At 34.5% G+C, this 13,532-nt stretch overlaps 1 protein-coding gene across 6 annotated transcripts in view; it reads right to left on the reverse strand.

Moving 5' to 3' along the window:
* AGBL3 (AGBL carboxypeptidase 3) overlaps window positions 1-9,488 on the reverse strand; it is a 48,893-nt gene extending 39,405 nt beyond the window's left edge. Inside the window, exons 1-5 of one of the 6 annotated variants that reach the window (XR_005652336.1) lie at window positions 8,692-9,452; window positions 7,631-7,737; window positions 6,631-6,691; window positions 4,329-4,514; window positions 2,365-2,423 (exon numbers count right to left, since the gene is read on the reverse strand). Coding sequence is in view for 5 of the 6 variants with exons in the window: in XM_039860606.1 (XP_039716540.1) it covers window positions 3,832-3,851; window positions 4,329-4,514; window positions 6,631-6,691; window positions 7,631-7,693 (330 nt within the window). In the remaining variant the exon portion in view is untranslated. Of the gene's footprint in view, window positions 1-2,229; window positions 2,424-3,115; window positions 3,966-4,328; window positions 4,515-6,630; window positions 6,692-7,630; window positions 7,738-8,691 lie in introns of those variants that run through there. The other 5 variants (XM_039860608.1, XM_039860607.1, XM_039860606.1 and 2 more) reach the window with 5 other exon arrangements.
* Window positions 9,489-13,532: the final 4,044 nt, after the last annotated feature.

The following is a 13,532-nucleotide window of genomic DNA, read 5'->3' on the forward strand; positions in this document are numbered from 1 at the left end:
TGTTCCACTGGTCTATATATATTCCTCCACTAATACCCCAGGGCCTTGACTACCGTAGCTACATAAAAGGTCTTGAAATCAGGTAGGCTGATTCCTTCTATTTTATGCCTTCTGTTTTTTTTTTTTTTAAATTCTAAGTCCCTTCACTTTTCTGTATAAATTTTAGAATAATCATGCCTTATCTATCAAAATAATCTTGATAGGAATAGCCTGGAACCCATCAATTTGGAGAACTGACAGCTTTACTATATTGAGTTTTCCAATCCACAAACATGGTATAATTCTTGATTTATGTAGATCTTCTTTGATCTCTTTCATTAGCATTATACAGTTTTAAGCACACGTCTTATCCTTATTTTGTTAGATTTACACCTAAGTATTTATAATGGTAATGTTCTACGTTGTGGTAGGAGTTTGGATTACACAGATGTATGCATTTGCTAAAATTCATTGACCTAGAACATAATATTTCATTGAACATAAAATTTACCTCAAAAATACAAAAGAATCATAAACAAAGATTACACTCTAGCTAATAATATGCTAACATGTTAGAGGTGAAATGTAAGGATGTCTGCAACTTACTTTGAAATAAATAAAAAATTGAGGTAGTAGATGGGTAGAGAGAGGAATGGATAGTTGGCTACATATGTGATAAATACGGCAAATAATTGATAATAAAAATCTAGCTGGTGAGTTTTGAGTGTCCCTGTACAATTCTTTCAACTTCTCTCTATATTTGAAATTTTTCATAATAAAAAATTAGGAAACAAGAAGTTAAATACAAAAATAAAGGTTAAATAAAAACCACCAAAATAAACTTAAATCTGATGTATAAAAAAATCATAAATTAATGAATTAGAAAACAATACAACAGAACTAATAAATATATTCAAACATTATTTGAAGAAACTAACAAGATAAATCCCACTAACATAATCAGAGGAGAAGAAAATAAGAATGCAAAAAAATACTTAACATAAAATATTAGAACAGAGGGAAAAAAAATCCCATAGAGTCAAAGGAAAGTATAATAATTACAAGAGAATACTTTGACTAAATCTATGTACATGAATTAAAAATCCTTTATGAAAGCATTATTTTTCTAGGAAAATATAAATAACCAAAACTGTCCCTGGAATAGGTAGAAATCCTAAACAGAACTAACAAAGAAGAACAAAAGTTTTACAATAAAAATATTCTCTGTAGCTCTAAAACAACAATAATAAGTATATCCAGACTGTTTTAGGGGAAGTCTATCAAATTTTCAAAGAACTAGTACAGTTTTATTCAAACTGTTTTAGAATATAAGGAAGACTTCTGAATAATATTTATACTAAAATCTAAAAAAGTACAAAAGTAGAAAATTACAAATTTATCTTAGTTATGAACATTAAAGCAAAAATCTTTTATAAAATGTCAGCAAACAGAATTTAGCAACACACAAAATACACAATGACTAACTGCAGTTTATTCCAATAATATACAGCTGGTTCTATATTAAGTAAGCTACCAGTATAATTCACTAAAGTAAAACACCAAATGAGAACATTATGATACTTTCCATAGATGTTAGAAAGGCATTTAATAAAATTTAGTAATTATTCCTGGTAAAGTTTCTTAATAATACAAGAATAAATGGATACTTCCTTAATAGGATCAAAAGCAAATTTATTTCAAATGATAAGCCAATTGTTTGCTTAAAGAGAAAACACTAACAGCATTCTCATTAAAATGAGGAAACCAGATGAATGTAAAATTATTAAGTATTTTTCTGAAAGTACAAATCAATTCAGTCAAGAAAAAGAAGTATGATGTATAGACATTAGAAATGAGATTTAATTACATCATTACTAGATGATACAATTGTATAACAAGCATATATACAACAACTTAAAAACTAGAAAAAAAGAGGTGGAAACTTTGAAAATTAATACACAAAACTTAACTTTACTCTACAAAACAAGTTAGAAAGTAATATGCAATAAAGTTTCTATTTAAAATAAAAACAAAATAAGGCAACAAATGAACAAGACAAACACAGAGAGACTCATGGACACAGACAAGTTTAGTGTTTACCAGAGGGAAAGGGGGATGGGGGCAGGTAAGGGTAAAAGGAGTCAAATATATGGTGATGGAAGGAAATTTAACTTTTGGGTGTGAACACACAGTGCAATATACATAAGATGTTATTACTGAACTAAAACCTATATAATTTTCTTTACCAATGTCACCCCAATAAATTTAATAAAAAATAGCAACAAAATAAAATACCTAACAATAAAACTTAGAAAAGGTACAGGAAAAAATTTTAAACTATACTAAGGGAGAATAAGGAAAACAAGAATAAATAGTGAGACATACCTTGTTCTTGGCTAGGAAGATGCAATATTGTAAAGATGTCACTCTTTCTTAATCTATAACTGTAATGTGATCACAATAAAGTTACCAGTATTAATTTTGGGACAACCAGGAAAGCTTATTTTAAATTCCATACAGAAATACAATAAGGCAAAAAGTAGCTAAGAAATTGGAAATTTTTTAAAAAATAAAAGGAATGATGGGGAACTAAGTTTATCGCATATCAAAATTTATAGTTTTAAAGCTATAGCATTAAAGGTTTTTGAGCACCATAATGAATAGACAGGTTAATGGAATAGAATTCAAAATTAGACCTAGGAGTTTACTAATAATTGTAGCATTTCCAATCAGCAGTCGAAAAATAATTTAATAATTTTGTTGGAACAACTGGTTAGACAGTTAACAGACATGGACTGGGAGCTCATTTCTTGCATCAAAATGGATTGATGGAAAAAATTTAATCACAAAAAATACAACTTGAAAAGTGCTAAGAGAAACATGAGAATTTCAAAATCCAGAAGCCAGAGCAAAATGAGACAAAGTGATGACATAAAAATTAAAAATTTCTACTTGACAAAAAGGCAAATGACAACCAGAAAAAAATATGCAACATACATGATATAGTAAGCCAATCTCCTGAATAAATATATAGAGCACTTGCAAATCAAGAAGGAAATGAAAAGTACAACTAGCAACAAAATGGGCAAATATTTTTATCAGTTTACATAAAAAGTCAAAAGATACACCTGGTACGTCTTCTTTGGAAAAACATTTATTCAAGTTCTTGGCCCATTTTAAAATCTGGTTATTAGCTTTTTGGTTCTTGAGCTGTAGAAATTCCTTACATATTTTAGAGATTAACTTCTTATCAGATATATGGTGTGCGAATATTTTTCCCATTCCATGGGTTGCCTTTTCACTGTGTTGATTATTTCCTTTTCTGTGCATCAACTTTTTAGTTTGATGATGTCTCATTTCTTTATTTTTGCTTTTGTTGTAGGTGCTTTTGGGGTTATATCTATGATGTCATTGCCAAGAACAATGTCATTAGCTTTTCTCCTATGTTTTCTTTTAGGAGTTTTACAGTTTCAAGTCTTATGTTTAAGTCCTTAATTCATTATGAATTGATTCTTTTTGTATGCTGTAAGAAAGGGGTCATCCAATTTTATTCTTGTGCATGTGAATATCCAATTTTCTCAACAACATTTGTTGAAGAGACTATCCTTTCCCCATTGTGTATTCTTGGCAATCTTGTCAAAGATCAGTTGAGCATACATATGCGGATTTATTTCTGGGCTTTCTAGACTGTTCCAATTCTTTTCCAAACGTCCATCCTCATGCCAGTACCATACTGTTTTGATTACTGTAGCTGTGTAATATATTTTGAAGTCAGGAAATGTGATGCTTCTAGTTTTCTTCTTCCTTCTCAAGATTTGGTTATTTGTAGCCTTTTGTGGTTCCAGCTGAATTTTAGAGTTGTTTTCCTATTTCTCTAAGAAAACGTCATTAGGATTTTGACAGAGATTGCATTATCAGCATCACTGATCTTCAGGGAAATGTTAATCAACACCACAGTGAGATATCATCTCACACCTCTTGGGTGGCTATCATCAAAAACAAAAAACAAACCAAAAGAAAAGTGTTGGCAAGGATGTGGAGAAATTGGAATTGAACTGAAATGTAAGAATAACTACACACCAGTTTCCAAAGACTTCATATAAAAAAAGAATGTAAAATATTTTGAATATATTTGGGTTAAATAAATATATTTTTGAAATCAATTTCACTTGTTTCTTTTTATCTTTTGAAATGTGGCTACTAGAAAATTTAAAATTATATATCTGTATCATTATATATTCCAACATTATATTTCTGTTGGAATAAACACCATGAGTCTCTTTATTAAAATCAAGGTTGGCAAAGTAAATTTACTAATGTGTGAGTCCCCAAAACTGCTAAGAACATACCAATATGCTGGACTTTTTCATCAATGACCTCACAGTGGTATGGCCACCGTGTTGGGCTCAGTGGACCAGAAGAAGAGACACCATATAAATCTCGTGGTTCACGAAGACGAGGAACCCATCTCCCTAGCTGATATTCCAATAGTATCTGTGTTGTCCGGGGGAAACATGGGTCACTAATGGGGTCAGCTGAAAAAAGATTCAAACACAATCATGAGTGATAAGAAGCAAAGCATGGAAGAGTATAGCGAGTTGACACCATTAATCTGTGAATATTTGTGGATGTAATTATAAATATTTTATAACTCATGGCATTTTAAAAATAAAAGTACTAATTAAACTTTGTAATGACTGATCTTCACAATAGCTAAAAACAATTGCTGACCTCAAATATTATTAATTTATGCTAAATTCGCATGGCTACTGCAAAAACATTTTGGATTTTGACAGGGATTGCATTTGTTTCTTGCAGTTTTCCTAGCAAACTGTTTATTGTTGAGTCATGTTAAAAACCACACTGAGGCAACTATTCATCTAATGGGTTAAATACACCTACTGACTATGTTTCCTCACCACCTACTAGTACCATCTTCTCAAAGGCTGAACTCTCATTCATGACTTTTTCTCAGTTCTCATTCTAGGGCCACTATGTGACATCACCCCAGGAACATAATTCACATAGAATATAATGGGGTTAGTGCAGAGGCCCCCTCTCTTTCAATGGGATAACTGGGACATCAATTAGATGTTGATAATCACCCCTCCTTAAGCTCGTTTCCTTTGTCTTTTAAGATGCTACCCATTCTGGTTTTCTCTCTACCTTTCACATACTTGATTACATTCGTCTCAGTGACTCCTCTCGCTCTTCCATCTCTAAAATGTGGCTTTTTACTCAGATTTAGTTCTTGGCTGTTTCTGTACAATAGCAGATAAAGCAACTGGAGTCAAACAAACAGTTCTACTCTACTACTTTGTTTCTATATGATTTTGGTTGGCCAATGTAGCCTCTTTGAACATAAATCTTACTATAGGTAAATAAGAAATGATATTACCTTCCCTTACTACTTCTCAGGGTTGTTATATAAATCCACTTATTTGAAAATTATTAGGCATCTAGTGTTTCATTATGTGAATAAACCACATTTTTTGAATTTACAGTATGACTCAAAAATGGCAAGGCATTATTAGTGATTTATAAATTAAGGAACAAAATTAGATACATACCTCATACTATTTATAAATGTAAATTATAGAGAAATTAAATACCAAAATTCAAACAAGTGCATAAAAGTAAAGAAAACAGATAATAATATTAATAATCTTGGGATAGAGAAGGCCTTTGTAGCTTAAACAGATATAAAAATAAAGAGCCACAAGTGAATAATGATAAACTTAAGATCAGAATAATTCTAAACAATGAAAGCAATGTAAACAAAGTTAACAAAGGATTACTATGAATGAGAAATTCATAACACAAGGGAAGTAAGTAGACAAGCAAATGAAATAATTCTCAATTTCTTTAGCGATCAAGGAAATGTTAGTTAAAACAGTGAATTACCTCCTTTTTTCCAACAGACTGGGAAATTTTAAAATTAAAAAAAGGCGGAAGGGAGAAGTCCACAAAATAGTACTACAAATATTCTGAGTAGGGTATAGATATGTGTACAAATAAGAAAAAAGTCTAGAAGGATAAAACCAAACTGAGAATAGTGGTTATGTCAAAAGCAAAGATTTTAAGATGGTGGTAAAAAAGACTAAGTAAATAAATGCTTTATCTTCAACTTCAAAATATCTGTGATAGATATGCGAATATTTGGAAGAAATACTTTAGTGTATATTTGAAAGTACAACTCTAAATGTATAAATTTGAAACTATACATCAAGATTCCCACATACATGTACATTTGCAAATGAATGACTATTAAGGAGACTCTTTATACAGGCACACTTCATTTAAATAATTTCCAAAACATTGCGTCCAGTATAACTCGAGTCATATTGTAAATGCTTTTAAAGACTGTTATTTAAAGAAATGCCAAGGTAAATTCTTATGTTAAGTCCTTTACAAAGTATTGACACTTGCACTTAGTTTTATTAAAAGTCAGGTTTACCTAAAACAAACGTTAAGAGTTTGAACTCCAAAAGATTCTTACAAAAAATGAATACATTTCTCTTTTCTTATCCAACAACGGAATAATAATGCCCTATATTATTCACTATGACTTTTTTATAGTTTCCTCAGCTTCTTATTTTTCATCCACTTTTCATCATAAAGAGAAGGAAGAATATATGGGTAAATTCAAACCTGTTAAAAGTGCACACTGGTGGAGATCTTCACTTACAAATTTCATGAAGGAATCCTCATCCTAAAACAAGAGTTTAAAAATATTTCTCTTTGAAAAATCAGCAGTTTCCAAGGCCAGAAATTTTTTTAATATCTACTCTGTACTAAGAATTAAGGACATATCTTTAATCTATAATGAATGAAAAAAATAAGATTATTATGGGCTATTAAAGCACCCAACACTTCAAATATCCTGAAAGTTTTCATCTTTCAGTCTTCTTCCACAGAGTAAGGTCATATTAATGACTGTAGAGAAAAAGTAAAGTTTAAAGATTCTTGGTAAACTTGGCAAAACCATTTAAATTAAGAATAACAAAAATTAACAAAAAGAAAAAAAAACACAGAAAACCATAGATTTGAAGTGTTATACATCATTTTGCGGCACTTATTTGGGGATCTTAACTTACTAACATGATAATTTATACTTTACTAAAATGTGAATAAAATCTCTCATAAGTATGTATTAGAATTAGAAAAAATATTTTTAAATACTGCATTTTGTACCCCTCCCCCCTTTTCTACCAAGTTCTTTGTTACATCAGAGCCTCATTAAACCTATTATGGTGATACACTGTAGGTTTAGAATATATGAGGTTCCAGCATTATGATACATACTATAATGAACATGGTAGAATTAGTACACACAAGAAAATAAGTGGGCATGAATTAAAAAAACGAAGCCCTAATAATGGTTTAATATACACATTTTAATAAAACTCAGAAGGATCTCACCCAATTTTATTTTTTCAGAAAAATTATCAGTATAGGTTCTCTTTTTAGATAAGGCATACCGCACACAGTAATATCTTCGTTTTCAAATTATTTTCCAACTTCAATGACAAGTAATTTAAATGTCCAATTGATTTTTTACATCTAATTGATTTTATAATATTTTTACTGAGAATCTATATTTTATAACACAAGTTTTATCTTAAGTAAGATAAGGTTGAGAAAAACATACTGATTCATCTTCATCACTGATTGTTCTGTCTGAATAGTCTTCTTTTTCTGAGTCTTCTGACATTTCTTTAGTATTTGGCTTGAAATTTCTTTTATTATGTAGGTAGGCTATAAAACAATTTATAAAGAACTTATTTGACAGTTTTCTCTTTAAATTGAAAGTGTTTATTAGATTAGATGAGTACCTAAAACTATATTCGATTGTATTTAATTAGCAACAGCCTTCTCTAAAAACTAAGTTAATTAGGTCATAGCTAAATAAACCTTCAATTCCAAAGATTTGAAGAAATTTTCCATTTCTATAAGAGACCAAATCACAATAAAATATAAATCAAGTAAACAGTTTAATCGAAAAAGAATCTCCAGGGTACGCAGCCAAATCGTTTACACCCTATATTTACAATTAAATACCACAGAGCGATAGCAAGTTCAGAATAATCCTGAGGCATTAAAAATATCACGAATCAAAGAAAAATTACTGTTCCTTATTCGGGCAGTGAAAATGTAGCAAGAGAATTTTTTTCTGCTTAATTTTCAATTGATAAGTAGTTCAAATGCTTGCAACAGATTTTTTTTCTCTTTATATTTTGGTTAATATTCTTTAAATACTATCTCTGTTCTAACATTCAATTATATTTGTCTTACTGAAATTTCAGTAGCTTTCAGAAGGTTGTATTGGCAATGACCATTTTCTCTCCCATGCAAGTATCCTCCTAAGTGGTCATTATTAAGGCCGTGGAATAACAGAAATTCCTTGTTAAGATTCTCTTATTTTTGAAAGACCAAAGGATCTGACCAATTTCGAATCTAATGGTTTAAGCTCCTCTCCACGAAAAGCCTGTTCAGGAAAAAGAGTGCATAGAAGGCAGTCCAAGCTCGATAGCCAATAACTACAAATGCAACAGAGAAGTCTGTCTTATTAAGACCTTCGGTACTAACAGACTTAAGTTTCAGCCTGGGGATCACAATTCCAAATCTGAGAAACTGGATTGGCATAAATCTCGATTCTATTTTTTTTCACACAAGCATGTGAGGCACACACCAGTGCTAGAGAGTACGTACAAGGGTCCCAAGGTCTGGGTGGTTCTTACTAAATGCTATTCTTGTTAATTGTTAAAATGTAGGCACAGGATCTTGCAGGTGTAGCTGTAACCTGATGAGCTTGATGAGAACTCGACCAGATAAGTTTAGCCAACAGCAAAGAAGTCGACATATAATTAATTAATCAGAGTGTATACAAGCAATGGCTAAGCCACCCTTTAGTGAGCCAGAGCTTTGGATGTGAATCTTCCACTTTACTTGCTGCAATTAAGTAAAATTACCTAGCGACAATCGCTTCTAGTTCTTGAATAGAACACCCCAAGCAGCAACCCCTTGAGTTGGGTACCAACTGGCAGACTTGCTATAACCCGAGCTTCAGGAAAGACAGACAGACACAGACAGGCCGACCGCGCACGCACGCGCACACAGTGATCTAAGGGGCGCTCCGAGTGTATCTTCCACAGCTGAAGCAGAGGAAGCAAAAGCAGGTGAACCTAGGCAGGTCCGCTGACTTTCTTAGTAGGAAGAACGATTAAGCCACGATTCGTGCCATCAAAATGTTCCTCCCACGCTCACGACTGGATGTGGCAGTGTGGGCAAGAGCTCATTTTCCGGGGCGCGGTCCGTCCACGCGCACTCGTTTCCCGCAGGAAGCGCCCGGCCCGTGATTTCCTTTCCTTCAGAAGCGGGGACTTCACTGTCCCGCCTCGGCTGGCCTCTCGTCCCCGCCCAACCCCTGCCCCGAGTCGTCCGGCCAGGGCAGTTGTCCCTTCGGTGAGGGAAGGAGCCCGAGGTAACTACGGTCGAGTTTAACAGCCACAGCCACGCCCTTCACCCAGAGGCAGGGCCGCTCGTTACCAGAGCAACGGGACCAACCTCGCGAGATTTCGGCAGCCCTCGGGAATCACCAAGCGACCTGCAAGGAGGGAAGGACCCTCTGTGGGATTTTGGCTAGAGAATGGAAGACCCCGGAGGATGACGGGAGCTAGGGGCGGAGAGAATCCTGAGCTGGGCGAGAGTGGCTCTCCGGGCTAGGGCTGGCGAGGGAATTTAGGCGTGGAGAAGACGGGACAGTGATTTTTGTCCTTAGGTTCTGCACGAAGGTTGTTTGCCGTGACCCTTCTCCGTCGTGGAGGAGGCAGTAAGAACATCCTGGTTAAGACGGGTGTTAGTTGGTTTTTATTTGTACCCCACACTGAGTTAGTTGCATGCTGCACTATTGTGTGACTGATCTTTATTCGATTCGGAAATGAAATTTTTCTCTTTATTAAACATACTTGATAGAGGAGTCATAGATATCCTAGGGTGAGCTCTCAAGATTCTTATCAGCTCAGAGATTCTTTAAATACAGTAATCGTTAGGTAACATGGAACACTTGTCTTGTGCGGCACCATGCAAATCACTTTGCATGTATTATCTAATTAAATATGATCTTCCCATAACAGACTTAGACATTATTCTTGTACGTCCCATCTTGACTCCCCACCCCGATCTTTAGCTCTGGTGAATAATTGAATATATTTGGAACAGTTTTTCCAGTGTAACTGAAAAAATGTCTCTAGATGCTTGATGCCCACGTGGGGTGTTACAACATGTCATGAGATTTTTAATATTGTAGAAATGGAGATAATGGACTGTAGCAACTTTGAAAGAAAGGACAAAGCAATTTGGCTTAAGCATAGAAATAAGTTAATATCCTCTCTTCAAATTTTGTAAGTTTCTGAAAAATAACAGCTTTTTTTTTTTTTGAGGTCAGCAATTTAGAAATTTGGACCTTCCAGAAGAAGACATAGAGCATATATTAGATCAAACTCTTTTAACAAATAGTTAACCTTTTATAGTTGTAACTTCTTTTCTGTCATGCATATATCACTAAAGGTGACATGCACAGAGAATTTTTGTATATTGAATCCATTTTTTTTGTTGGATTTTAGGGTCATGATTGCGAGCCATAGGATGTCACGTACACGGTGAAGCTGCAAGAAACGATACAACCAGGTTACACAAGAAATTAATGACAGAGTTGGGACTTAAGTCTCATGATATTTAGTTCAAATATTTACATGATCACATTACATGATTCCTTATATAGCCAGTTTCTACATTTGGGAAGGCAACTTTAGCCCTGCAACAACTGTTCCTCCTCCAACATTTTTGTGAATTTCTTTGTTGCAAACCTGCAGTATAAAATATAATAAAAGTAGAGTAAGAAAGGAGGGAAAAAAACAAAACAATACTCCAGAAGGCACAATTACCAGTGTGGGAATCAGGAAGAAAGTTCACTTTGGCAACACGGCAAATGTAAGTTGCATTAGGGATATAATTAATTTTATTTTGTGTGATTATATCATTTTGAATTTGTTGAACAGAGACTTAAATGAGAATATGAAGTGACCAGGGTAGAGTTATTTATGACATCACAAGTTATTGATTACGTGACAGGAGAAGTCTTGTCACAATTTGGTTGAGGAAGCCATACTAGGTCCTGGGAGCCCTGGAGTCATCCTTCTAGTACTCGTCTTGGTCTTTCTCAGACTGTTTGAATCTAGGATGTCCCGGCATAGGAACACACCTCTCAAACTGTTTTTAAGCTCAAATCTTGAGATCCGTCCCAGTCAGTCAGCTTATCAAAACTCAGCCCAAGAATCATCTCCATAGTGAAGCCTTTCCTAATTCCTCTATCACTGGTAGAATCAGTTTGTATTATTAGTTTATAGAATTTGTGTAAATTGGGGACAATAGTGAAGCATCATTCTCCTAAACACTTGGAAATGAGGTAGGAAGAATGCCCCCTGCTTGCTCAGCAAAAATTGGGTGGTATAAATCACCTCAAAAGAGAGAGACCGGTTCCCAGGCTCAATGTGAAGTCTCACGACAAAAAACATGAAATAGTCTCCACAACCTTCCCCCACCCCCTCGCCTGCCACCACTACCCCAAACTGCTTCTGAGTTGTGCAACAGTGAAATCCCCTTTTCCATGGAGGACACATTTCTGTAACTTGGGTTTTGTTATTTAAGATTTCATTCTGGAATTTTGTATTAAGAACATTTTAAAATTCACTTTCAAACTCAAAACCTTCCTCATCTACTCTTCCTTGTCGGTGCCAGTTCCTCATTGTGTGAGGATGAGCAGGGACTGGGGAAGAAAAGGGCAAAATATCTTCTTAACTGAGATATTTGAGTCGAAGTCTACAAGGTCGGTCTCAAATGCTGTTCTTGCTTTTTGTGGGTTTCATGAGGAGGGTGGTGGCTCCAAGCTGGCCCTGATAAGTGGCTCTCTTCAAGGCATGCTCTTATACAATAACAATCTCTGGTGAGAGATTGAGGGGACTGGAAGTTAGGAACGTGGGCTCAGGAGCCAACAGCCTGGGGTCAAATATTCTGCCACTTAACCCATTTCCCATTTGCCCTGTGAATACTCTGTGGCGCTTGTGGCTGCAGCGTTTAGATAACTTGCTGATTACAGTCCTAACCTCACTCCCAAAGTTTGCCACCAGATATCTTGCTTTTATTATTATTTTCGCATCGCTCTAGTATATATCTATCGTCTTTGGAAACACATGACATCATTCTATTTTTAGCATTCTGTTTTTAATAGCGGTATTTCCATTTACAAAATATAGTAATTCTCGATCTCTGAAAATGGCAAATCCTAGAAAATGTGGCATTCGTATGCATGATGTTAAATTAATGCTGGCAGCGAGCTGCATTTTTTTTTCCAAATGGGAAAAGGATTAATAGCCGTATGACCTTGAGCAATCTTTTTAACTTCTCTATGCTTTAACTTATTTACATGTAAAGTGGGAATAACACGGTAGTACCTATCACGTAGGGTTGTTGTGAGGATTAAGTGAGTGAATAACATATGAAATGCCTGGAACTTGCTGAGGGCCCAATAAATGTCAGCTTTCATTACCTTGACCAGCTCACTTCCAATTGGTGGTAATGACACCATATCCCTCTGATACTTGGGCGTCTACTCAACCGTGCTGCAGTGACCCCTGCGTTCCTATAGAGTGTCACTAACGATGTAGGTTGAAAACTAGCTAAGGAAGTAATCTTGTGTTCTACATGATTATAGTTCTTTTGCACAATTTTTATATTAGTACCTTCGGTAAGAGATTATTGAATGAATTTTATTTTTTTTTTAATCTAGGTAGAAATGACCGCTTGAGACTTCTAAAATCTATTTTCATGACACATTTTTTTTTTTTTGGAAAATTATATTTCAAGATAACAAAAGCTGACATCACTAAAAGCATGCTTTGGCAAAACTCTGCTATTAAATCTGTATTTGAGTAAAGAGGCCAACATTCTTTATGGAGCTGAGGTTCAGGGCTGGGTCGATACAGGAATTATAAATCTGGTAACGAAAATGTCATAAAACAAATGAACCTGTCAGAACTCTTTAAGAACTCTACTGAAATTGACAGCAGTACATCTAGCAGTTTATATATCGGGTTGGTCAGGAAGTCATCACCTCATCACTTACCAAGCACCATTATGTGTAGAGCCCTGGGTATACCTCTGGGGGCACAAAACAATATAAGGCAAATATTTTTTTTTCTCTTATTACCCCATGCTGAAGTGTTCTGCCCTCCCTCTAAACACTGAATTATGTAGTACATAATTCTTTGACAATTATGTACTAAAGCCTTGTGATATTTTATCTCTAAATTCTTGAATTGTTACTCAATATTTTGTAACTTTTCACGTCTATCATTTATCATTTACCTCCCCACTAGAATAATGTCCTTGTGCCCCAGAGTGAAGGCAGGCAGCGATCTGAATGAAGACCAGATTCTTTCAAGCTCATCCTTACTTTCAGGAGGCAGCTCTTTGGAGACCTGTAATCTGGAAGT

Source organism: Pteropus medius, unplaced genomic scaffold, assembly GCF_902729225.1.
Source record: "Pteropus medius unplaced genomic scaffold, Ma_sr-lr_union100, whole genome shotgun sequence".
NCBI lineage: Eukaryota > Metazoa > Chordata > Mammalia > Chiroptera > Pteropodidae > Pteropus > Pteropus medius.